Source organism: Somniosus microcephalus, chromosome 8 (genome assembly GCF_052327205.1).
Source record: "Somniosus microcephalus isolate GS21.2 chromosome 8, FLI_Smic_1.0, whole genome shotgun sequence".
In the NCBI taxonomy this organism is placed as follows: domain Eukaryota; kingdom Metazoa; phylum Chordata; class Chondrichthyes; order Squaliformes; family Somniosidae; genus Somniosus; species Somniosus microcephalus.
Window position 1 is genome coordinate 35,812,267 of NC_140994.1, and position 26,635 is coordinate 35,838,901.

A 26,635-nucleotide genomic window follows, 5' to 3' on the forward strand; every position below is an offset into this window, starting at 1 on the left:
CCGTGGGTGTTGGTGACACCCCCCCCCCCTCAGATGGGTTGTGGGAGCCCGTAAAACCCTCCCGCCATAGGACTAACCACCCTAATGGCTGGTTCAAAGATGGTCACGGTCACGGAATGAGCGTTAATCACGGCCATAAATCCTTCCACCACTTCATACAGTTCCCCAAAGGGAACAGTGTGAGGATACGTACGATGATGACCTCTTGCGCAATGCACCTCCTTGGACCCTCAGTCGCAGATGCGAGGGGGCAAGTCGTGCAATTGTTAAATTTTTCATTTTATTGACATGTAAAATGTTGGCCCAGTAATTCCCTTCCAACTGCGCGAGTACGGTCGGGGTACTTACGCATCTGGCCGGATGAAATGCCGGTTTTCAGCATGCACAGTGCTTTTGGGGAAAACCGGCATTTCCTGTCCTCTGAACGAAGGGGTTCAGAGGCAGAACGCGTGCGACTGCACAAGCAGCGCGTGCGCAGTATAATTCGCCGCTTTCATTAATGCTTTCAGTGAGGTCAAGTCCTTACAACTTACACATGAAAAAAGCATGGGTACAGTTGCTCCAGAGGCTGCGGAGGAAGATATTTCTTATCGTGGAGCTTCTGAAAGTATGTATGTCTGTATATATTCCTTTGCGTGTTATGTATATATTCCTTTACTTATGTGTATGAATGTATTATTTAATTATGACTTTCAGAGAAAGTAACTTATTTGAAAATCATAATTAAAAACATACATTCATACACATTAGTAAAGGAATATAAAACATACATACATATACATAAAGGAATATATGTGGACATACATAACTCATTCTCACATTCCATTCACACAGCCACAATTGCTCCTTCTACCTACCGTTCTGAAAACCCTTTTTTAAAAAAAAAAAAAAAAAAAAAAAATTTTAACTTTAAAACTTACTTAAAATAACTTCCCTCCCTTTCCCAAACAAAAATATTGCATTTCAGAAGCTCCACGATAAAATGTTTCTTCCTCCGCAGCCAATGAACCACTTTACACTTGCTTTTTTCAAGTGTAACTTCTGAGGACTTACCCTCACGGATTTCATGAATGAAATCTACGAAGTTCACTGCGCAAGCGCTGCCTGTGCAGTCGCACGCGCTCGAGGTCTGGAAATGCCGGCGTTCTCCGCATGCGCTGTTCATGCTGAACGCCGGCATTTCCAACGGCCAGATGCGTGAGTACCCCGAGCGCACTCACGCCTTTGGCCGTGAATTTCTGGCCCAATATCTAATGATGTTCAATCTGCTGTGGCATTACACACTGGGAGTCGAGATCCGGTGTAGTCTTGAGGCAACGTTTCCTCTCCACCCAGCTCTCTGCCAGTCCCGCACAGCCTGGGACTGGCATTTTTTCATGTTAAATTTCGCGCATGCGTGAAACTGTGAATGGGCCGCGCGTGTTAAAGGGACCGTGTACCCAAAATATAAAATTAGGGGGAACATTGGTAGAGGCTGAGGGATATTTGGACCAGCATGAGCATATGCAATTCAGTCTCCATTTTAAAGTCAAATATTCTGTTCTTTTTGTATTTCCATTGCACACATTCTGGTGTCCACATTTTTAATGGAATCTACTTATGTAAACTAGTCACACTGCAATGACAGCCTCCAGGCAGTGCTGGTGCTTCAGAACCTCCAGAGGGGCCAGGGTGTGACTCCAGCCTGACCAGCTTACATAGGCAGTTTCCATTATAAATCTGGACATAGGAATTTATAACTGGCAAAGTTGGCAGAAATGTGCAGAGGTTTAAATATTAAATGGATATTGTAATAAGTTCCCTTCACTCTCCTGAAATAACTTTAGGGTTAGTGAGCATATAACCTGGCTTTCAGTCAGAGTCTCATCCTCCTCAAAGCCTTATTCAGGGGTTTTGTAGTCACTTAACCCACGGAGACTGATTCCCATTATGCCTGACAATGAAACCAAGTATTTAGCATCTGTCTTGGACATTACTAATTGTTGTCAAATGAATATTGATCTTCTATCCTGGTGGTTATATGATCGTCTGTTTTTTTTTGTATATAGCTCATCTCACTGTCTGCACTGTGTTAAAATGTACTTGCTGTTGTACAGTAATGCTTCTCTTTAATTAGATCCGATGCAGGGCATCCCGGTGACTGAAGATCTCTACTCCATCTTCAGCAAGGAGAAAGAGCACGAAGCCTTGCAGAAGCAGAACCAGAAGAGCCAGCAGGAACAGATTAGCCTCCTCTTGCAGAATTACATGAAACTGCTGTTGCCCAGCGATGAGAAGTTCCACGGGGGCTGGGCTGTGATAGATTGTGATCCAAGGTCTGTAATCACAAAATGCATCCATCATGGAGAATTTTCATTTCACTCTCTGAAATTAAGTATTGATGAATCTCAACCTGTCACTCTTGATTAGATGTAGAAAATGGCTGCAGCACAATATAAAACTGTTTACAGTGTACGTGGCACAGGAAAATTGATGGTTGAGCTGGTTATTTGAAGGCTGAATTTTTAATAAAGTTTTGAAATGGCCTTTAACTCTGTTTACTGGCAGTTGTCAGTTGGTAGCACTACATGCCTCAGGCTGAGCGACCGTGCCCTGAAAAGAGAAAATCTGGCTGTTACCCACAACATTCACCAAATATAGTTGTAAAATACATTGCAAATTTATTGAAATGAAGAGTTGAATTTTGGAAAAGAACTGAGACTTTAAACTTCTAAATGTGTTTTTTTTTAAAAAATAATCCAGGCTTGACGGGCCTGTATATTCTAGGAAAAGAAACATTTGAATTGATTGTGATGTTCTGTAACCTTGTGTGTTTCCTTACTCTGGGTTCTGGCAAAAGGCTCTCCATTCTCCTGGGAACTGATGGTGCTGTTTTATAATCTTTCAGGGTGATATTGCATCTCGGTGAAAATAAAAATTCACCTCAACTATGTTGAACAGTGGATAGCAATTTTTTTCTCTGGTATATTTGAGGGTTAACATTGCAAAGAGATTTATGGTACCCGCAGCTTAAAAACGTCCTTTATTCCGCATGTAATTGTGCACTGAACCACGAAATGAAATACTTTTGCGCCACTACCATTATGTTGGATTGATTCGCCATAGAATGGTGCCTGTGTTCAGAGGCCGTTTCTCCCTCGATGGCACAGCTGGTTATGCCATTGTGCTGTGCTGCTGGATTTATGACAGTGGGTTTGAGACCACGTTGTATAACACTTGGTGTAAGGAGAATGGAGAAGTTTCAAGCTGTAGGAGGAGTGGGAGAAAGTCAGAGAGCAAATCCCAGTCACAACAATTGACTTGGTAGTATATTACAGAATTGAATTTTATTTCTGTATTGGGGCTGTTCATAGTTTTAACAACGACATAACTGATTTCTAGTGCCAATTGTACAGTATTCCTTCCAAATAAATAAGGACAGATGCAGTTGGGAATTGGGTATTGTCACCATACCATAATTTTCAAACAAATTGATCTTTCTTGAACATAGCTGTAAACGGAAGTGTAGAGGTAACTTGATGTAACTTCTCCTTCAATTATTATTTATTAACTCGGTGGAAGAAAATGTTCAGGTTTTTTGCTTTAACAAAATAGCAGTGACAACACAAATGTAATTCCTCAGATACCTGTTCTATTTCCACTCTGAACTTCTGGTTACAGCCGGCTTCCTGCCATGCTGTGGGCATCTCCATGGAAGCCTTGTACTAACTCACCCAGAATGTGTGTGGATGAGTCTTACCTAGTTATGCACCGATGACCTATCGCTGAGTTTCACTATCCAATGAGGCTGCGCTTTGATTCGGAGTCCCCTGACTAGGGCAGCCTGGCACTCTCCTGCTGGAGCTACTGGGCCATCTGCCAAAATAGATTTTGCTTGAATTGAAACTAATAGATGAAGATCGTGTTTACTTAAGAAATTAAATGTTCAACAACCTGTATAAAAGAACTTATTACTTTGTTTCCCAAATTGTACAGTGGTTATTTTTTATTAAGAACTTGTGCCAAGGTACCAAAGCAGTTTTGTTGTTTTTGGCTTTAAATGTGGTTGAAGTCGAATGAAATGGATTTGAGAGGGCGAGACTGGTGCTGTATCTGCAGCCCGGAAGCAGAGATCTCGCAACCTTGAGACCTGTGTTCACCGCTCGTTCTCGACTGACACTTGAGGAAGTAGGGGTTCACACTCTGGGCTGGTGTCTTAAGTTGAAGAGAATGGTGTGCAGGAAGAGTCCCTTCTGTGCTCTGCTGTAGCACTGTCTGGTGGGATGAGTTGGGGAGGGTTCCATGGTGCGATATCTCTGCCCTTCTGATTGAGGGTGATATTTCCAATATTAGAATATATGTATTTTAAAATAAGTGAAGAGTTGATTTATTTCTAGAATTTTATTTGCCAGTAAATACAAATTTCAATTTTGAATATTCCCATTGGGACCGGCTATTTTTCCAAAGTATGCATTTTCTAGTTGAAGCTTTAAGTACAGTTTCTATGTGATAGGAAAAGACTATTCCCATAGGAAATAATTTATATTCTTGAAATTAATTCTTTTACAGTCTTATTGATGCCACCCACAGAGATGTTGACGTCCTGCTCCTTCTCTCCAACTGTGCCTACTATGTGGCCTAGTAAGTAAATGGCCAGCTTGTTTAAAACTCGAGTGTTGCCAAAGATTGTTTCACAACCAGACTAATAAAATCCATAACTGATGGTTGCTAAGCAAGCAACGAGCGATTGTTCACTTGTGTATTTAGCTGCCTTCAAATCTGACACTTTCTGTCTCTCTTCATTGGCAGCTACGATGATGAAGTTGATAAAGTGAACCAGTATCAAAGACTGAACTTGGAGGATTTGGAGAAGATTGAAATCGGTGGGTTGGCTTTGCTGCTGCTGTCTGATTCTCATTCTGTCATCTATTGTGATGAGTGAACAGTATTTGTCATTTTGCCAGTGCTGCAGCTTGAATTCCCATCCGACTTCGAGCAGCTCCGCACTCCAGCATTAATCTGCCTGCTGCTCCTTGCTGGGACGCTTGTAGATTGATCCCTACATGTTTGTTGCAATACATTCCTGTGTGTGCTCCTGTTTTCGTATATTCAAAAAAATATATATAAGCAGGGTGTAAAAATGCCTCTTCTACCTGGGCTCTTTTTTTAAATTTCATACTTGTGTTGTGGTTTTCAGTATTACTGATGTGAGGCTCTCTGTCACTATTTCACCTTACAATGAGTTTCATTTAATATAAATGTTTGATATTTTCAACAGAAACCGTGCAAGACAAGTTACTTTTCTCTCTCAAATTGTCTGTGTTCATTTGAGAAACTGAAATCCCGAATTCTGTTGTGGCGTACTGGCTCTGATGAACAGTTGTATAATCTACTACTAGTTTTAACTTTGGGATTGAATGTCCTTGCTTTCTGATTTTGGCCAAGAGCCCTGAATAAGGGGTAAATTCAGCATTCCATGGAGATGAGTTAATCCATGAAGGTTGATCTTTAGACGCCCAATTAGCCTGGGTGCAGCACTGGTTCCTGTTTCCACTGCCAAACAGGATATAATGCAGGTACTGTGAGCAATTTCCTGCTTTCCACATTAGTTAAGTGGAAAAAAAGTTTGGCCGTAATTACTATTTACCAAATGTTTTAATTGGTCAAATAATATCTGATATTGAAAATGACCGACAGGAAAAGTTGCCTGACACCATGATGGCTGGAGGATCATGACTAAACACTTAGGGGGAGAAATTGGGTGAGTAGCGCCACCTGTTAGTGCCTAAAGAGGCAGGCAGTGGCTGTAGCGCCACTGGCTGCGCCTCCTGCGATATTCAGGAGGGGCGCCAATGGTGGCATTAGCCTGTTGCGCTGTGCTGCCACCGATGACGTCATCGGTGTGCGCAGTGCCCCGTTCGCGATATTTGGTAGCCGTTCGCTACCCGCGCCCGGTTCACGGGGCCTTACTGTGCCGGCAGCGGCGCAAGCTAAGGTGGAGGTGCGGGGCGGCCGCTTTTTCGGCGGCCGCCTGCCAGCACCTCCGTCCCCGGCCTCCTAACGGGCCCACCCCCCCCCCCCCCCCCCCCGGCGGCATTGCCCGAGAGCCCGGCACTTCTCCTATTTGCCGGCACTCGCGAGCGGGGATCGTGCTGTTGCAGGCACATCCCCCTTAACAGTGGGAGGAAGGCCTGCAGTACCGCAGTGTGTTGCGTTGCGCTGCGATAATCAGTTTCAGCGCCCTAAGAGGGACGCAGAGCGCCTCAAGCCTCGCCCCGTGTCCCTCGAGGGGCACTGAAGCTGAATTTCTGGCGATTGGTATTACTCCGATCGCTGCGCTAAATCCTGCGACTTTTGCGCCACTTTGGCGCCCCAACCCAATTTCTAGGCCTTGCTCTCTCTTTCACCACCCTCTTCCCCTCTCCCCGCAGCAATGTAATCTTCTTGGAGAGGCAAAAACCCAAGGCCAATAATGGAAAATATACTCTGGAAAATTCCTTTCCAACCCCCTCAGGCGATTGAATCCAGTCCAGGAGATCACACGGACCAAGTGTTGTCTACAAAGACACTTACCTTCTGATGTGATCTCTTCTCCAGTCAAGAACCAACCCAGCTCCCCCTTGAAGGCACACTGAGCAAGTAGACTTGTGCAGCATCGTGTCTCAGTAACACCGCTGTTTCCTTCATCTATAGGGGAAAACATGTAGGCTGCACTCTAGTCATATAACTCCTGCTTTTTCAGTAGGTGACCTGCAGGGTGCTTGTATCTTTCTCTTCCTCAAGTCATAACCTGATTTAATTTATCTACTAAAATAACAACAGAAAATGCTGGAAGCACTCAGCAGGCCAGGCAGCATCCGTGGAGAGAGAAACAGAGTTAGTGTTTCAGGTCTGTGACCGTTCGTCAGACGAAGGGTCCCAGACCTGAAACGTTAACTCTGTTTCTCTCTCCACGGATGCTGCCTGGCCTGCTGAGTGCTTCCAGCATTTTCTGTTGTTGTTTCAGGTTTCCAGCATCCCGCAGTATTTTGCTATTGTATTAATTTATCCACTGATTTGTCTTTTGAGCTTTTTAATGCCTTCATTAAAGTGTTTACTTGAAGGGCTCGGCCTCCCAAAAGCCTGGACTTTTGCCCAAACTTTATTCTGAGAGCCAAATTTTGATTGTGCAATCTGAGCAGGTGCAGTGTACCTAATTTCCCAGGATGCATTAGCACCATTCAAAAAGACAAAGACTTGCATTTATATAGCACCTTTCACGTCCCAAAGTGATTTACAGCCAATGAAGTACTTTTGAGGTGTAGTCACTGTTGTAATGTAGGTTATTTAACAATCAGGAAGGACAGGCAGGAAGGGAGAGGAGGTGGGGTGGCTATGTTAATAAAGGAAGGAATCACTATAATACAGAGAAATGATATTGGGTCAAAGGAGCACGATAGTGAAACAGTTTGGGTGGAGGTAAGGAATAATAAGGGGAAAAAAACACTAGTGGGTGTAGTCTATAGGCCTCCGAACAGTTGCAACTCTGTTGGACGGAGTATTAATCAGGAAATAGTTGAGGCTTGTAATAAGGGAACAGCTATAATTATGGGGGATTTTAATTATCATATTAACTGGACAAATCAAATTGGGCAGAGCAGCCTTGAGGAAGAGTTCATTGAGTGTATTAGGGATGGGTTTCTTGAGCAGTATGTAACTGAACCGACCAGGGGGCAAGCAACCTTAGATTTGGTCCTGTGTAATGAGACAGGATTAATTAAAAATGTCCTAGTAAAGGATCCCCTTGGAATGAGTGACCATAACATGGTTGAGTTCCATATTCAATTAGAGGGTGAGAAGGTTGGATCTCAAACAAGCGTGCTGAGCTTGAATAAAGGAGACTATGAAGGTATGAGAGCGGAATTAATGAGAGTGGACTGGGAAAATAGATTAAAGGGTAAGACGGTACATGACCAGTGGTGTACATTTAAGGAGTTATTTTACAACTTCCAAAAAATATATATTCCACTGAGGAAAAAAGGGTGTAAAAGAAAAGATAGCCATCCGTGGCTAAGTAAAGTAATTAAGGATAGTATCCGACTAAAAACAAGGGCATATAAGGTAGCCAAATCTAGTGGGAGGATGGAAGATTGGGAAGTCTTTAAAAGACAGCAAAAAATAACAAAAAGATTGAGTAAGAAAGGGAAGATAGATTATGAAAGTAAATTAGCAAAAAATATAAAAACAGACAGTAAAAGTTTCTATAGTTATATAAAAAGAAAAAGGGTGGCTAAAGTAAATGTTGGTCCCTTAGAGGATGAGACCGGGAAATTAATGGTGGGAAACATGGAGATGGCAAAAACACTGAACAATTATTTTGTATCAGTCTTTACAGTAGAGGACACTAAGAATATCCCAACACTGGACAAACAGGGGGCTCTAGGGGGGGAGGAACTAAATACAATTAAAATCACTAAGGAAGTGGTACTTGGTAAAATAATGGGACTCAAGGCGGATAAATCCCCTGGACCTGATGGCTTGCATCCCAGGGTCTTGAGGGAAGTAACGGTAGGGATTGTGGATGCATTGGTAATAATTTTCCAAAACTCACTGGACTCAGCAAAGGTCCCGGCAGATTGGAAAACTGCTAATGTAACACCATTATTTAAAAAGGGTAGTAGGCAGAAGGCTGGAAACTATAGACCTGTTAGCCTAACATCTGTGGTTGGTAAAATGTTAGAGTCCATTATTAAGGAGACAGTAACGGGACATTTGGATAAACACAATTTAATAGGGCAAACTCAGCATGGTTTCATGAAGGGGAAGTCATGTTTAACAAATTTGCTTGAGTTTTTTGAGGAAGTAACATACAGGGTGGATAAAGGGGAACCAGTGGACGTAGTGTATTTAGACTTCCAAAAGGCATTTGACAAGGTGCCACACAAAAGATTATTGCTCAAGATAAAAAATCACGGGATTGGGGGTAATATTCTGGCATGGGTGGAGGATTGGCTCTCTAACAGAAAGCAGAGAGTTGGGATAAATGGTTCGTTCTCAGATTGGCAACCAGTAACTAGTGGTGTTCCGCAGGGGTCAGTGCTGGGTCCCCAACTCTTTACAATCTATATTAACGATTTGGAGGAGGGGACCGAGTGTAACATATCAAAGTTTGCAGATGACACAAAGATGGGACGGAAAGTAGTGAGTGAGGAGGACATAAAAAACCTGCAAAGGGACATAGACAGGCTAAGTAAGTGGGCAGAGATTTGGCAGATGGAATACAATACTGGAAAGTGTGAAGTTATGCACTTTGGCAGGAAAAATCATAGAGCAAGTTATTATCTTAATGGCAAGAAACTGGAAAGTACTGTAGTACAAAGGGATCTGGGGGTCCTGGTGCACGAAACTCAAAAAGTTAGTATGCAGGTGCAGCAAGTGATCAAGAAGGCCAATGGAATGTTGGCTTTTATTGCTAGGGGGTTGGAATATAAAAACAGGGAGGTATTGCTGCAGTTGTACAAGGTATTGGTGAGGCCGCACCTGGAATACTGCATACAGTTTTGGTGTCCATACTTAAGAAAAGACATACTTGCTCTCGAGTCAGTACAAAGAAGGTTCACTCGGTTAATCCCGGGGATGAGGGGGTGGTCATATGAGGAGAGGTTGAGTAGATTGGGACTCTACTCATTGGAGTTCAGAAGAATGAGAGGCGATCTTATTGAAACATATAAGATTGTGAAGGGGCTTGATCGGGTGGATGCGGTGAGGATGTTCCCAATGATGGGTGAAACTAGAACTAGGGGGCATAATCTTAAAATAAGGGGCTGCTCATTCAAAACTGAGATGAGGAGAAACTTCTTCACTCAGAGGGTGGTAGGTTTGTGGAATTTGCTGCCCCAGAAAGCTGTGGAAGCTACATCATTAAATAAATTTAAAACAGAAATAGATAGTTTCCTAGAAGTAAAGGGAATAAAGGGTTACGGGGAGCGGGCAGGAAATTGGACATGAGTCTGGGTTCGGAATGGTCATGGCCCTGTGGGTAGTGGAGCGGGCCCAGGGGCCGTGTAGCCTTGTTCTGCTCCTACTGTGTTCTAATTCTGTTAGATTTCAGGAGATGGTTTTATTCCTGTTCCTGGCTGGGGTGGAGATCGCCTTTACAGAAGGTAAGTACTGTAGAAAATATAGGGACAGAGTGATCTCCTGGAAGAATTTCGATCGCCTAGATGGGTCGGAGAGGAATTTCCCAGATTTTTTTCTCCCAAATTGGCCATTGGGTCTTTATCTGGTTTTTCGCCTCTCCCGGGAGATCACATGGGTTCGGGTGGATGCAGAGTGATAGAAGATTTGAGGTTAGGATCAGATCAGCCATGATCTTATTGAATGGTGGAGCAGGCTCGAGGGGCCGATTGGCCTACTCCTGCTCCTATTTCTTATGTTCTTATGTTCTTATGAAACGCTTCAGTCATTGATGGAATATTTTTTCTTCAGTATCTAGCAACTTTTGCTCAGTTTTTTCCAATTATTTCAAGGAAAAGCTAGAGGACAAATGTCAAATGCTGGTAAAATTTATATTGAGTGGCTTTTTAAAAAATGGCTGTGTGTTTATGCATGTGTGAGATAGTGAGGAAAATTGACAAGTGTATTGGGGGTACACATGTAGCTTTTGTTTCGTATTCTCTATAGTTCAAACTGCATTAAGGTGAGAGTGAGCTAGAGACTGGGGTCAGAAAGGAGAGTGTTTTTTATGCCAATAGTTCAACTTTCAAAAAAGAACAGCTACATTTTGAAGCCACCTAATTATCTCATCTGTATTTTGTTAAATTAGCCGTTTGTCTATAGCTGTGCGACACCTATTGTAATTACTAACACATTTTAGACAGAGTGTGAGGAGACGGAAGAGTATTAGTTCATAAATTAAAAAAAAAATAAAACTGCTGACTTCTGAAAGCGAACAAAGCTTCTTTGAGGGAAATAAATGGAGGGATGCAATGTTAGGGGGCCTCTTGGTTACCCCCATTGAGTGGTGGAAATGGGTGGGGGATGGATGGATGGAGGGTTATGAAGGACTGGAGCAACGTTCCCTGTAATTGTTTTTTGGTGCTGCGCGGTCCCTTTAAGGGGCTGCACGGCCCATTCACAATACCGCGCAGGTGCGGTTTTTGCATTGAAAAGCCGGCTGCGCGGGTTCCCTGGAGCGCTGCGCGGCCGCGTAGCTTAAAGGGAACATTGCTGTGGAGTAAAGGTGAATGGGGGTTGAGCAGGCAGTTCAAAGGGGAAGAGTTAGGGTAGTGATGGGGTAGAGAGGAGGTCGTGTGGCAATGAAGGTGTAGGGGACATGATGGGAGCAAAGGGGTGGAGGAAATTAAGTTTATAGAATGGGAAGAGAGCCACCGAGGGCCGCATTTCCCCCACAACCCCCTCACTCCAGATCATTAGATGCTCCTTTCCCTGTCATACCATGAAATCCCATCTACCAACTCCCACCTGGAAGGAAAGGAAGTAAAAGACATAAATAGAAGCAGGAGAGGACAGGGAAGCAGAAAGAGTGACGGGAAGAGAAATGGAAGGAAGAGAAAAAAGTTAGAAGCAAAATAGGCGAGAAAGCGATGCAGCAACACGAAGACAACAGATCGATAAGAGAGAGACCATGTTCTCGGACTTACTGTGTGCAACACCACACGAGAGTGACTCGTTTCCTGTAATTATAACATTTGCAAAATGTTTGGTCTGAAAAACTGCTATAAAGACAGTGGAATGTATTATATCCAAGATTTAATGATCTTGTAAATACTTCTTTGTAACCGGTAGTGACGAAAGTAAGTATTATAATGTTTTATATATATATTTTTAAAAAAAGGTCCAGAACCAACTTTCTTTGGGAAGCCCAAGTTTACTTGCATGAGGCTACATTACAAGCACAATGGAACGAGCGGATACTTTCACACACTGAGGGCTGTGACTCGAAACCCCGAGGAGGAAGGAAAAGGTAAGGTTCTTCGCTAAAGCTGCTTCTGCCATCACAAAAGCTTGACGTAATGTCTGATTTAGTCAATTCATAGCTCTAGTGCTGCTATGCATGTGAGGTGTCCTCTCTGATTGGAAACAAATCCAAAATGTTCTTTGTTCATGATCCCTAATTATACACCATCCTGTAAATGATCCTTGAAAGTTACAATACACTTGTGACATTTTTATCTAAAACCAGATATCAAATCAGTTTTTCACCTGATGTTCACTGGACATGTCATTATTTTTCAGTGAGCCTAAATTAGCAATTGCTTAATATTAAAACAGCTGTTCTAATTACAATTAAAACATTCTTTATCCCTTCTGCAAGATATTTTATATAAAAAAAAACTTCCTTCTGTTTGGTCAGCCATGCCTAGCATCATGAGGCAGTGGTCAGGCAACCTTTACCAAGCCAATAGGCGGTGGACTTGAGTAGCTTAAGCTTTGATTATGGGGTAAGGGGCATCAAAGCTAAGCCTGTCTTCACTCAAAATCATCTTGTGCACTTTAGTACAGGGGCTTTGGTTAGCAATTAAGAGTAGGAATTAATTTTTTTTCGCACGCGCGCACACTCACTCAATCGCACGCGCACACACTCGCACTCGTAGGCTGTGGAACCACGACCTGACGAGCAGAAAAAATCTCTGATATTGTAAGATCTTCGAGCAAGCAATACTGACAGTCTTTTTAATTGGTTTACAGACACCCTTCAGTGCATTGCAGAGATGCTTCAACTTACAAAGCAGGGCCTCGGAATAGATGTGTCAATTGTGGAGAAGAAATTGGAGAGGTGAGTTGGAATTGAGATAGCTTTTATTACCTTGTTCATATTGCCTGTGTAAATGGGCAGAAAGTAGAAACAGAGCAGGAAAATGGACTAATTCGAAACGCTTCCATGTTCTCAACCCTCTATTACTGTACTGGTTTCTAATTCTGCTTTCATAATTGGCACCCATAAAAAATGGTCTTTTTTTAATGAAAGGAAGTTTGTGAACTTGGAAAGCGAAAGAATAGTTTCAGTCTTGGAAATCTATCATACAAAATAAAGTGCATTTGGCTCATTGTGCCTGTACCAGTGCTAGCACTTCAACTGAAGCTCCACTCTAATCCCATTTCCCAGTCCTTTCCCTGTATCCTTTTATATTCTTCCTCTTAGTACTTAACCAATTCTCTTTTAAACAGTGTTATTGTCGTCATCTCAATAGCCACTTGTGGTAAAAATATTGGGCTGGAATTTGCGGTGGGTAGTAACAGCGAATGAGCTAAGTTCGCTGTTATTACCTCTTTGAAACTGACTGGAACTTCAAGATGTAACGCATGCGGATTCCGCCATGGAAATCCTGAAGCTGTGGTCAGTCATTCACTGCTCCGACACAGGCTGCACTGTGGCTCTTCCCCCCCCCCCCCCCCCCCCCCAAAAAAAGCCTGTAATCAGGGAAACTGACGCAAATTTCAGCTATTCTGCGGTAATTTCGCTGTTAAATACCCCATTAAAAGTTAGACCCTTTTGGTTTAGGTGTAGCTGGGGTTTTAACAGCGTATTGACTGCTTAACAAAGGTTATGGCCCTGAAAAACGAATTGTAATTTCATGCAGTGTCAAATTTATCCATTTTAATAAAAATTAAAGTATTTAAGAAACTTTAAAAGAAAATTATTTTAAAGTTTGTTCATCTATATTTCAGGTTTACTTTTTTCCCCATATGAGCGCCCCAACCTTTGTTTTGCTCTAACATTTTTAAAATGTTACAATGAAAGGAGCTTATTCACATCCTGGTTCTCGGGTCTATGAGAATTCTGCATTGTGATTGGCTGTTTAGGCAGCTTGTTGACGTCACAGCAGCTCGCACTAGGGATTCCCCATTAACTTGCACTGATTTCAACTAAACGTTGGAAAAGCTGAACTTCTCACCACAGAGATCGCGAGGTCTTTGTGCGAAGCTTGCTTCGGGGCCAGCGGCAAACGCCTTTGCTTCACTGCTGGCTGCAAATTCCGGGCCGTTATATGTTCAATAATCCTCTGTAGTGAGGAAAATGTTATTGTGATAATCCTGAGTCTATGCCCCCTTGTTAGTGATTTTCCAATCTGTGGAAGCACTCTTTTTTGCTATTTACCCACTCAAAACTTCTCATAATTTTGAAACACTTTTTTATACCCCCTCAACCTTCACTCTTCCAATGTAAAGGGCCATTACGATAATTTCTGATACCATTATAGTGAATATTTGCTGTTCCTTTTCTATGGCACAATATATTTCCTATGGTGGGGTGGTGCCCTGAACTATATGCAATACTGCAAATGTGGCCCACATTACTTCCTTGCTTTATGTATAAAGCTCAGAATCCCATTTTGCTTTTTATGAATTTTTTTTAAATCTTGCATGCTCACCTTTTGCACCTTCCACCACTCTGAGCATCCGACCATGTCAGGCACACTTCCTTTCACACTTCTTCTTCCTCAACTATTTACAATCTACATTAATGACTTGGATGAAGGGACCAAGTGTAATGTAGCCAAGATACAAAGATGGGTGGGAAAGCAAGTTGTGCAGAGGACTCGATGAATCTGCAAAGGGATATAGATAGGCTAAGTGAGTGGGCAAACATTTGGCAGATGGAGTATAATGTGGGAAAGTGCAAGGTTATCCACTTTGGCAGGAAAAATAAAAAAAGCAAATTATTATTTAAATGGTGAGAGATTACAAAATGCTACAGCTCAGAGGGACCTGGGGGAGTCCTTGTGCATGAAACACACAGTTAGCAAGTAATCAAAAAGGCAAATGGAATGTTGGCCTTTATTGCAAGGGGGTTGGAGTATAAAAGCAGGGAAGTCCTGGTACAACTCTACAGGGTATTGGTGAGACCACACCTTGAGTACTGCGTACAGTTTTGGTCTCCTTATTTAAGGAAGGATGTACTTGCATTGGAGGCAGTTCAGAGACGATTCACTCGGTTGATTCCTGAGATGAGGCAGTTGACTTATGAGGAAAGGTTGAGCAGGTTGGGCCTATACTCATTGGAATTTAGAAGAATGAGAGGTGATCTTATTGAAACACATAAGATACTGAGGGGGCGCGACAAGTTAGATACAGAGAGGATGTTTCCCCTCGTGGGGAAATCTGGAACTCGGGGGCATAGTTTCAGAATAAAGGGTCGCCCTTTTAGAACTGAGATGAGAAGGAATTTCTTCTGAGGGTTGTAAATCTGTGGAATTCTCTGCCCCAGAGAGCCGTGGAGGCTGGGTCATTAAATACATTTAAGGCGGAGATGGACAGATATTTGCAAGATAAGGGAGTGAAGGGTTATGGGGAGTGGGCAGGGAAGTGGCTGAGCCCAAGATCAGCCATGATCTTATTGAATGGCAGAGCAGGCTCAAGGGGCCAAGTGGCCTATTCCTGCTCCCATTTCTTATGTAAAACATGACACTTTACAGTTCTCGCCACTGAACTCTTATCACCCCATTCTGCTAACCTGTCTCTAGTCTCCTGCATTCCTTCTCACAGCTTGACATGCTTCCTAATTTGGTATCTCCAGAAAATTTCAATATTATTCCTCTTATCAAAATTATTTACAGAAATGGTAAAAAGAAAATTGGTTCCGTCACACTCTCAAATCTGAAAAAACATCCATTTTACCCCTACTTTTTGCTCTCTGGCCATCTCTCTCCATATGTCTGCATTCTCTTTCATGCCATGTGCCTTAATTTTCATAAGTCTCTTACACTTTTTTGAAAATTCATATATACATCCACCATATTCTCTTTATCTACAGTCTTTTCATGAAGGCTGTTGGGTTGATATAACCTGATGCCCACATAGGTACCACATGCAGTGCCATGCATTGGAGGGAACTCTGCTGCCTGGTGAAAGCTGTGTGTTCTACCCAGCTGTTGTCTCCTTTCCACAGGAAAGGTGACGGAAGGCGACGTCCCTTGTAACCACAGCGGTTGATGTTTGTTTGATGCGTGTGCGCACTGCAGACTTCCCAATGTGCGACAGATGTCCCCTGGAGTGACGTCTAAAGATTCAGTCGTGTGAAGGCTCCACGGTGTAGTGTTCTTCACTTCTACAGAGTGAGTGGTCCTGATCCAGATGTTGCCTGCAGGTCATGGTACAGCAGGTGGCACAGCTCTGGCACGTGTCCCCGTTAAGGAGAGGTGACATAGACGGGTGTCCTCTTGACACGGCCAGTATTGCACGGAGGTTGTATAAACACAAGTCACCGACTGGTTGGTGACTTGTGTGGTCAAAACACCAATTATACAGTGCATTTGCAAATCCAAGGGAGTATCTACTGCACCACCTCAGCACCAGAACCAGCAGCAGCCCAGAATTGAGATAGGTGGGAGAAACGCCCTCCAACCCCAGTGCAAATATGGACTGCCTGGCTAAACCAATGAATGTTGGAGCAAAATAATGTGGATAAATGCGAGGTTATCCACTTTGGTGGCAAAAACAGGAAGGCAGATTATTATCTGAACGGCAATCGATTGGGAGAAGGGAAAGTGCAACGAGACCTGGGTGTCCTTGTGCACCAGTCGCTGAAGGTAAGCGTGCAGGTGCAGCAGGCGGGTAAGAAGGCAAATGGTATGTTGGCCTTTGTAGCGAGAGGTTTCGAGTACAGGAACAAGGATGTCTTGCTACAGTTGTACAGGGCCTTGGTGAGACCGCACCTTGAGTATTGTGTGCTGTTTTGGTCACCTTATCTGAGGAAGGATGTTCTTGCCATGGAAGGAGTGCAGCGAAGATTCACCAGACTGATACCTGGGATGGCAGGAATGACGTATGAGGACAGATTGGGTCGATTGGGCTTATACTCGCTGGAGTTTAGAAGAATGAGAGGGGATCTCATTGAAACTTATAAAATTCTAACAGGACTAGACAGACTAGATGCAGGAAGGCTGTTCCTGATGGCGGGGGAGTCCAGAACCAGGGGTCACAGTCTAAGGATAAGGGGTAAGCCATTTAGGACTGAGATGAGGAGGAATTTCTTCACCCAGAGAGTGGTGAACCTGTGGAATTCTCTACCACAGAAGGCAGTTGAGGCCAATTCATTAAATATATTCAAGAAGAAGTTAGATATATTTCTTAAGGCTAAAGGGATCAAGGGATATGGGGAGAAGGCAGGGACAGGATACTGAGTTTGGAGGATCAGCCATGATCTCATTGAATGGCAGAGCAGGCTCGAGGGGCCGAATGGCCTACTCCTGCTACTATCTTCTATGTTTCTATGAAATGCTGCAAAAGGTACAAAACCAGAAAAGAAACTTCTTCAAAAGCCTACTTGCTCCCTTTTTAAGGAAGCTGCTTCAGCAGGCAGGGTTCCAGGACAGCCCTGTATTCTGTTTTTATGGGTAAGGCTCGCACTGTAGGCAGGGCCTCATCCAATTGGATTTCAATATTAAAATGAGGCTGTGCCAGCCAGTAGCATGGCCTCATTATTTGCACTCAGTTGCCTGTTGGCTAAAGAAGTGGTCTGCGAATTGCTTGAGCGGGCTTGCTTGCCTGATTGTCTGTCTGACCTGCGCTTGCTGCTTCCGAGGTTCCGTGACTTCAACAGGGCCTTGCAAAATCTCGACTCGGATCTTTATTCACAACTGAGTTAAGAATACTCGTCTCATCATTTTCTGGCTGGCTCCGAGGTAGCACCCTCCTCTCTCAGAAGGTCATGGGTTCAGGATTTGAGCACGTAATCTAGGCTGATGCTTCAGTGCAGCACTAAGGGAATTTTGATGAATTAACCAAAGGAAATTGGAGAGATGTTTAAAAGTAGCTAATGCTTGTTTTAAAGGTAAAAACCATTCCCTGCAATAACTTCTTGTTCTCTTCAATGGACCAAACCTTTAAAAGAAAAGTTATAAATGTTCCAAGTACACAATATGCAATTTAAATAATGGCACCCAGGTTCTAAAAATGTTTCAAGTTTAAAATTCTCATCTTTGTTTACAAATCCTTCCCTGGTATCACCCGCCGAGATCTCTGCGCTCCTCCAATTCTGGCCTCTTGCACATCCCCGATTTTAATCGCTCCACCATTGGTGGCTGTGCTTTCAGCTGCCTGGGTCCTAAACCTCTCTGCCTCTCAACCTCTCTTTAAGACACTCCTTTAAAACCTACCTCTGACCAAGCTTTTGGTTATTTCTCCTAATATCTCCTTGTGTGGCTTGGAGTCAAATTTGTTTGCTAATGCTCCTGTGAAGCACCTTGGGACGTTTCACTCTTCTTCATCGTCTTCTCAGGCAGTCCCTCGGAACTGAGGATGACTTGCTTCCACATTAAAAATGAGTTCGCAGGTGACTGATGAGTCCAATGCGGGACCCACAGCCTCTGGTTGAAGAGGCAGGTGGGTGGGGTGCTTGGGTTGATGTTCACTCCTTCTGCTGTTTGCACTTGGCTTCCGCTTGCTCCCGGCGAAGAGACTCGAGGTGTTCGGCGCCTTCCTGGATGCTTCTCCTCCACTTTGTGTGGTCTTGGGCCAGGGATTCCCAGGTGTTGGTGGGGATGTTGCACTTTTTGAAAGAGGCTTTGAGGGTGTCCTTCCTCTGCCCACCTGGTGCGCTCTTGCCGAGGAGCTCCGAGGAGAGCGCTTGTTTTGGGAGTCTCGTATCGGGCATGCGGATGACGTGACCCATCCATCGGATCTTATCGAGCGTGGTCAAAGCTTCGATGCTGGGGATGTTGGCCTGAGCGAGAACACTGACGTCGGTGCGCTTATCCTGCCAATGGATTTGCAGGATCTTGCGGAGGCAGCGTTGGTGGTACCTCTCCAGTGCTTTGAGGTGCCTGCTGTACATGGTCCATGTCTCTGAGGCATACAGCAGGGTGGGTATCACTGCTGCTCTAGACCATGAGCTTGGTGCCATGTTTGAGGTCCTGGTCTTCAAACACTCTCTTCCTCAGGCGACAGAAGGCTGCACTGGCACATTGAAGGCGGTGTTGGACTTCATCATCGATGTCTGCCCTTGTTGACAGTAAGCTCCCGAGGTATAGAAAGTGGTCCACGTTGTCCAAGGCCTTGTCGTGGATTTTGATAATCGGGGCAGTACTGTGTGGCGGGGGCAGGTTGGTAGAGGACCTTTGTCTTACGAATGTTTACTGTAAGACCCATGCTCTCGTACGCTTCAGTGAAGGTGCTGACGATGATTTGGAGTTCGACCTCCGAGTGAGCGCAGACGCAAGCGTCATCTGCATACTGTAATTCGACAACAGAGGATGGGACGACCTTGATCTGGACTGGAGGCGACGGAGGTTGGACAGTTTCCTGTTTGTTCTGTAAATTAGCTCCACTCCAGCGGGGAGCTTACTGAGGGCGAGATGAAGCATTGCAACAAGGAAGATCGAGAAGAGCGTTGGTGCGATGACACAGCCTTGCTTGACCCCGGTCCGTACGTGAATTGGGTCTGTGGTGGAACCGTTGGTGAGGATCATGGCTTGCATATCATCGTGAGGGCAGCCGAATTTGAGGAGGACACTCCATAATCCCTCACGGTTGACAGTGTCGAAGGCCTTTGTGAGATCAAAGAAGGCCATGTACAGCGGTTGGTGCTGTTCCCTGCATTTCTCTTGTAGTTGAAGCGCGGTGAAGATCATATCCATTGCGCCCCTTAGTGGGCGGAATCCGCATTGCGACTCTGGGAAGAGCTCTTCGGCCACTGGGAGAAGGCGATTGAGGAGGATTCTTGTGATGACTTTCCCTGTGGCAGACAGCAGGGAAACTCCTCTGTAATTACTGCAATCGGACTTGTCAACTTTCTTGAAGATGGTCACAATTACGGCGTCTCTCAGATCCCCTGGCATGCTCTCCTCCTTCCAGATATTTCACTATATTAAGGGCGCTATATAAATGCAGGTTGCTGCTTTCTCCGTGATTTTCAGGCCCACATTTTGACTTTATATAACTGCTTTCACACCAGAGAGGATTTTTGTGACCTGAAGCATTGGTGTAAGTATTTTAATTATACAGTTAATGGTTTTGAAATAAATAATGACTTGATATGTACAGTGGGACTGAGGAAGATGTAGAATGGCAGTTGCTGTCTGCTACTCGTCATGTGATGCTGTCGCTTATGCTCTTCAGCTTGTAATTTTTGTCTAGTATCCAGGAGAGAGCTGAGATTTGTGTAATATCTCTGCTGAAGCATTTTCTCTCCTTCTGTTGGAGTCTTTAAATAGAAAACCTTCCAAGTCTGCTTCCTCAGCAGACACTTACAGACCAAAAGGTTACCGATTTCTCTCCTGGATTTTGTCCATATTTATGGTAATCTGCAAGGTAAATATGGACACACAAAGCCATTTGGCCTCTTTTTTTAGTGCACCTATCTAGAAGGACCCTGCTGTTTTCCCCCCTCCCCACATCCAACTGTTCATTAATCCTGGTGTTTTCACCTTGATAGCTTTACTTGAAAGTCTATTCCATGTATTGATCATTGTGTCTGAAGAGCTTCCTTGTAGCAGTCTTTAATTTGGACCTGTACTCCCTTTTCCTGCTCTCTCGATTTATTTTGAATCATTTTCTGGGCCTACCTTTTGTACACCCCCGAGATGCATGTAATCCAAAGACATTAAACTGGTGCATTGTTTGCCCAGGGAGTGACTCTTCTTAATATTGATAGTAAAATGTTAAAGATTTTTAACTTTTTTTTAGTTAAAATGTATTTCGAGAGGCTTTTTGCTTGGAAGGTGATTTTGATGATGCCTGCAAACAGGCGTTTATCCACCACATTTCTCGACCGTTTTCTAACCTGACAACGATGAAAGAAATCAGCTGTCGGAGTTTCACATTTGCCAAAACCAAAAATTTCTGAAGTGTTTGTAGGAGTGATGCAGCGATGTTATAAGCATACTGGGCGGAACTGTGCAGCAGATGCTTTTCAGGTTCACTAAAATGGACTTTTGACCATGAAAGAAATGTAGCATCTGGCAGCAATATTTTGTATATGATGGTGGTTATTAATAGTAACTAGAGTTTTAAAAGTCAAATTTCAGAAATGTATTTTTTTTATTTTTTTTAGATTGAATGAACAAGAAGTTGCCATTTAGAAGAGAGGAGCAGGAGGCGGCCATTCGGCCCCTCGAGCCTGCTCTGCCATTTAATGAGATCATAGCTGATCATCCAAATTCAGTACCCTGTAGAAACATAGATTTAGGCCACTGAGCTTGCTCCTTCCAACACACAATAATGGACTTTATGGTCTGGGAGCTGATAAAATAAACTTCTCTCTGCCCACAAAGACAGTGGAGCTGAAACTGTAGGATAACAATCTAACATAATTATCTTGCTCAACCCTGAATGGTTTAATCCCAAAAGAATGGTAGCAATTATGTGCCATAGTGCCTTTTTTTTTTTTAAATCTCTCTCATAGCTCGATTACCACCAGAAGTAGTTAATGCTACTATTTTGGGAGCAGAGGAGGCTTCATTTTATAAACTGTAATCACACTCGGTTTATTAATTTTTTAGGTCTAGTTTTCTAGTTCTGCAACGACAGGTAATTGCTAATCTAGATCAGCTACTTTTATCTGTTTAAAATGCTTGCACCCTTTCCTCTAATGATGTAAGCCTCACTCTAACAGTCTATCCTCATAATTGTCGTATTTGAGTTTTCCACACTTGCTCTTCTGAAATCGCTCCAACATATTTGTTTTATTTTGAAGTAGGTTGCACAGAATTGCACTTGTCAAATGTAGTCTTTCTCATGATTTTTTTTTATAAAGAGCTGTTTTTGTTGCTGCTGCTGCCTGGACACTTTCCATGAATACTCATATTCAACTCCTTTGCCCCATTGCCACCCATAATCACTGTACAACAGGGATAACTGTACAATTTTACACATTAAATGTTATCCACAATTTAGTGTCTTTTAAAACTGAGGTGTCCAGCTCATGAGCCAATTTCATTCAGCTCACCCTGCATCTTCACTCAAAAAAAAAAATTGTCTGCATCACATCTGACTGATCCCTCACACTCCCAGCACAGAGCCACATGAGTGAGGTGAGGGCTGTTAAAGGAATGTGTTCACCTCTGGGGCAAACTCACCAGTAGGAACAGGTCCTCTACACATCAAGCCTATAGCAGACAGACAAGTGGCTGTCTTTCCCAGTGGGAGTGTACCTGGTTGACAAGTGCTCCCTGCTTCCAACAGGGCTGCTTTTCCATCCAGTTGAAACCTTTTTAGGCCATTGTTTCTCGTCTATCTCGAATCCATCAGTTATATGTTTTGACAGAAGGTAGGGAGTTGAGATCAATTGCCACATGATTCTGCATTCCAATGTAGAAAGTGTTGTGGCAGTAGTGACATTTAGTGCTCTGCATTTGGCAATGTCTCCTTTTCAATGGTTGGGTTGATGCCAATCACTCTGTATTGTCAGTGAGAAATGTGTTTCTACATTACTAATGCCTCAGAAAAACATTTTTTAAAACAATCTTGCTTGGTTAAAATGTCATTGTTGAAGGGATCCAAGAAACACAAACTGGATTACAAGTTGGACATGGTGTTTCATTACAATTATCCCTAACTTGAAAGCAGTTGAATTATATACAGTCCACTCAAGTTGTGGTAAACAGATCAATCCACTGTTGCAGAAGGTTGGACACGAGTGCTGTAAAAGCGTTTAGCCAACTTTTTGGTTTGCTGGGTTTCGCTTGGGTTAGAATAATAAACATTTCATAATATTTCTGAATAAAAACTTCTCAACCGTCAAAGTAAATGACTGAATTCTATGCTGTTTTTGCAGGAAACACAGTAAACCTCATGAAGACATCCTTGGTATCCAATCCAAGAGTCAGGCTTCAAGCAGTACAAGCCTAGCCCAAGGCAAGAACTTTCTTATAAACAAGTTTTCCTCCCTTAATCAGAAAGTCAAACAAACCAAATCCAATGTGACCATTGGAAATCTTCGCAAGCTTGGCAACTTCTCAAAACCAGAGATGAAGGTCAATTTCTTGAGACCAAACCTGCGGGTGAATTTGTGGAAGTCGGACAGCAGCTTGGGGAGCTCCGATTCTCCAGTAGTGGCCTCTAAAGATGATACCGATTCGGACATTGAGATCTCTTCAGACACGGACTCTTATGAATCTGATGAGTTCCTCTCCAATTCCAAATCAGATGATTGCCAGCTAACAGACTCTGAAGATGTAGGGCAGTGTGACTATGTTCTGCCCAGCTGTGGTATTGTTGCCACAGGTCCTCGGTCACGGTTAGGGAGTCGATCACAATCTATTAGCAGCTCAGATTTTAGTATTCCGAGTAATCCTTCAGAAATTCACATAGCTCCGCGTGATCCTGAACAACTGAGTAAAGTCAAGATTGATGTCCAGCCTTCTGATAAAGCACCAAGTGCCGATGAGGGTGTGCTGGTTGATTTCAACACTCCCATTGATGTTTATTGTCACCAGTTTGTAGAAGATGCACAGCACAAAACTCCAGAAGTTCCGGTTGCAGACCTTGCTTTCCATCAGCAGCAACAAGAACAACGCAACAGCATCTTGGGCGATGAGTCTAAAACTGAACCAGAGGTAATAGAGCCGCATTTATCAAGACCCTCCAAGCTGGACGTATCCTCAGCAACCTCGAATCTACCTTTTCTTTCAGTGGAACCACCATATCCTGCTGCATCAGCTGGTAACAGTCCAGCCTGTACATCCAATCCACCTGAAGAGGAGGCTGGTTTACAAGCAACTGCTTCCCCAGCAGATGACGCAGGCAGCAGGGCTGTTTCGCCATTTGCTAAGATCCGAAGCTCTATGGTCCAGGTGGCAAGCATAACCCAGGCAGGACTGATCCAGGGGGTGAACTTTGCTGTGGGAAAAGTCCAACGCACCCCCGATAGTGCAAATGAAGGTCAACATCCCCAGCTGAAAGATATGTTTACACAGTGCCAGACTAGGATAATCCAAATTTAGACACTGGGCTCCAATCTGTCTAACCTTGACTCAGTGGAATACTCTAAGTTATGACCCAAGACCGGAGGCCCTTTGAAATATATCTGCAGTTTTGTATGCAGCCTTTAACAAATAACATGGGATTTTAGGTTTTCTGATGGTTATTGTTATACACCAATCTGGGTAAACCTAGATTTTTTCATTAAGCTACTGGAGCACTAACTACTGAACAGGCCAATGTGCAATATTGATTGTGGTAGTACATATTAGGCTAGGGGCATTGTAATCCCAGTTAATTGTAATGGGCTCAAACCTGTCCTGTTCCAGATGGTTTTATCTACTGTATAACTAGAGGGGAGTTGTAAACTATTATGTAACTTAAGCACACGTCATGCCACACAACTTAAGAGTTCACACTTAGTTTGTGTTGCACTGAATTGTATTAGTCTGTGGGATAGTGAGTTGTATTTTGGCCTAGTTTGTCTTCTCTGCCATACAGGGAAACTGCCTCCAATGGAAGTTGCGATTCAAACTGAACAAAGCACTCCTTTAAACGGTTTTTAAATTCATTTTCATTGCTTCTAAGGTTTTATAGAACACCACGCAGCTCAAGTCTAGTTGAAGGGACTTGAATCTCATCTCTTGTGATTATTATTTCACTATTAAAGTATTCTATCAGTCTGTAAATTACCAAGAAAAGGAGTATTTTTCCCCTCATCATGTCTCATTACCAAAGAGACAAGGCCCTAATGAAAATTACCTGTAGCTGAAATACAATAAGTGAAGGGGCCTGAGAGCAAGCTTGACTTAAATCTGATGTAGCATTAGTATGATCCTATAGCCAGTGCCTGTGTTTTTCATAAATGTACTGTAACTAGACTGTAAACGTGACATCGAAAGCAGGTTCCTGAGTGTCTTAACTGTGGTCTGATATCAGCCTCTATGTTGCAGAGAATTTCTAAGCAAATGAAATTGTCCATTCCTGTAATAAACTCCTGGTATTATAACTTTTAAATGTTTTAATGTGCTTATTTATTCATGTTTTGTCACAGTAGTGTGGTTTCTTTGGAGTGTTTAAAAAAAATCCACATATGCTTCAAAAGTAGATATACTCCAGTGTATTTTGACATGAGGGATGTACATTATTTTAATAAAAAAGTTAAAGCTAAAACATCCTATTTTCATTTGTTTATACAGCAATTGTCACTTTTCAACGGTTAAGAGACTGGTGCTAAGGTAATTAAAATTAAAAGTACCCTTTGGGGCTGCTGAGTAGCAGCAATGCAGTAAAAAATCACCACAGGATATGTGGCGCTGAGAGTTTGAGGTGGAGATTATTGCAAGGTTTCCTCTCACTTCATATGAAAGACTAGATTATTAAAATCAGCGTTCACTTACTATCCTATTGAAGCAATGATCTGTTACTTTCCTATGGTAGTCTGATGAGAGATTCTTGTCAGACTCGACTTCTACCAAACTTGTTTGTCAACTACTCAATGTGGCACCAGGGAGCTGTAGTAAAATGGGGATTGGGAGGAAACTCCAGTGGCTGGAGTTATGCCAGGCACAAAGGAAGATGAGATGGTTATTGGAAGCCAATCATCTCTAGGACATTGTTGCAGGAGTTCTTCAGGGCAGTGTCCACTATCTTCAGCTTGCAGTGTATTCAGTTCCATTTGCACTTACTCATAATTAAGCAGTTCATGTCTGCATGCAGGTGAGACCTGGACAACATCCAGGCTTGGGCTGATGTGTGACCAGGAACATTTGTGCCACACAAGTGCCAGGCAATGACTCTCTCCCAACAAGATAGTCTTAACTACCTTCCCCATGACATTCAATGGTATTACCATTGCCAAATCCCCCATTAACATCCTTGTGGGTGGGTCACTATTGGCCAGCCACATAAATGTGTATTTTGCAGCTAGTGTCTCACCTGACTACCTAAAGCCTAAGAGGCACAAGTCAGGATTGCAGTGGAATACTCTCCAGTTGCTTGGATGGATACAGCTGCAGCAATATTCAAGAAGCTCCAGGACAAAACACTGAATCCACCACCGCCACACCAGGGTTGCAGTGTGTACAAACAGGATGCACTGCAGCAACTCGACCAAGTCTTCAGCAGCACATCCCAAACCAGCAACCTCCATCACCCAGAACGACAAGGGCAGCACATGCATGTGATCATCATCTCCATTAAAACAGGGACTATATTTCAAAAGTACATCATTGGTTGTAAAGCACTTTGGGACATTCTGCAGTAATGAAATGTGGTATGAAAATGGGAGTTCCTTGTTCAGTTTCAAGGTGACCCTCTGGGTAACTAGGATTGGGGCAATAAATGCCAACCTTACCAGTGACACCAACCACCCAAGAATTAATTAAAATTAAGAGATTGGCCCACTCACTTATTTTCTTTTAACTACCAAGAGTCCAGCAGTTTTGGGTCCTGCCCTGCTTTGGACAATTCCAAGTGAGGTTTTTAGTGCTGCTTCCTTTGTAAGAGAATGCAATGTATGATATTTTTCAGTCTACACACTTGTACATTGGTGCAGAACAATGCAGTGCAAGATTTGCCCCATCTATGGACTGATATATAGTAAAGGGTAAATGTTTATTCATTTCCTTCACTTTTAATTAATCTTAATGCGCTAAACCCCCACAGGTAGCACAATATTATGGAGGCTAAGGCAATTAATTGTGCTGCAACTTTTAACCATGAGCCAACTCTATTCTCTAGAGTTGCTGGAAGCAGGGATCATGAAAAATTGGTTGACCAGCAATCCAAATAA

The 26,635-nt window shown here is 43.2% G+C and overlaps 1 protein-coding gene across 4 annotated transcripts in view; it reads left to right on the forward strand.

Annotated features, from left to right (window-relative positions):
* inpp5f (inositol polyphosphate-5-phosphatase F) overlaps window positions 1–25,014 on the forward strand; it is a 287,343-nt gene extending 262,329 nt beyond the window's left edge. For all 4 annotated transcript variants that reach the window (XM_085994542.1, XM_085994541.1, XM_085994540.1 and 1 more), the window contains 6 exons: window positions 2,117–2,315; window positions 4,549–4,620; window positions 4,789–4,862; window positions 11,816–11,944; window positions 12,670–12,757; window positions 22,697–25,014. In XM_085994542.1, coding sequence (XP_085850668.1) covers window positions 2,117–2,315; window positions 4,549–4,620; window positions 4,789–4,862; window positions 11,816–11,944; window positions 12,670–12,757; window positions 22,697–23,864 — 1,730 coding nt within the window. In that variant the 3' untranslated portion in view covers window positions 23,865–25,014. The remainder of the gene's footprint in view (window positions 1–2,116; window positions 2,316–4,548; window positions 4,621–4,788; window positions 4,863–11,815; window positions 11,945–12,669; window positions 12,758–22,696) is intronic.
* Window positions 25,015–26,635: the final 1,621 nt, after the last annotated feature.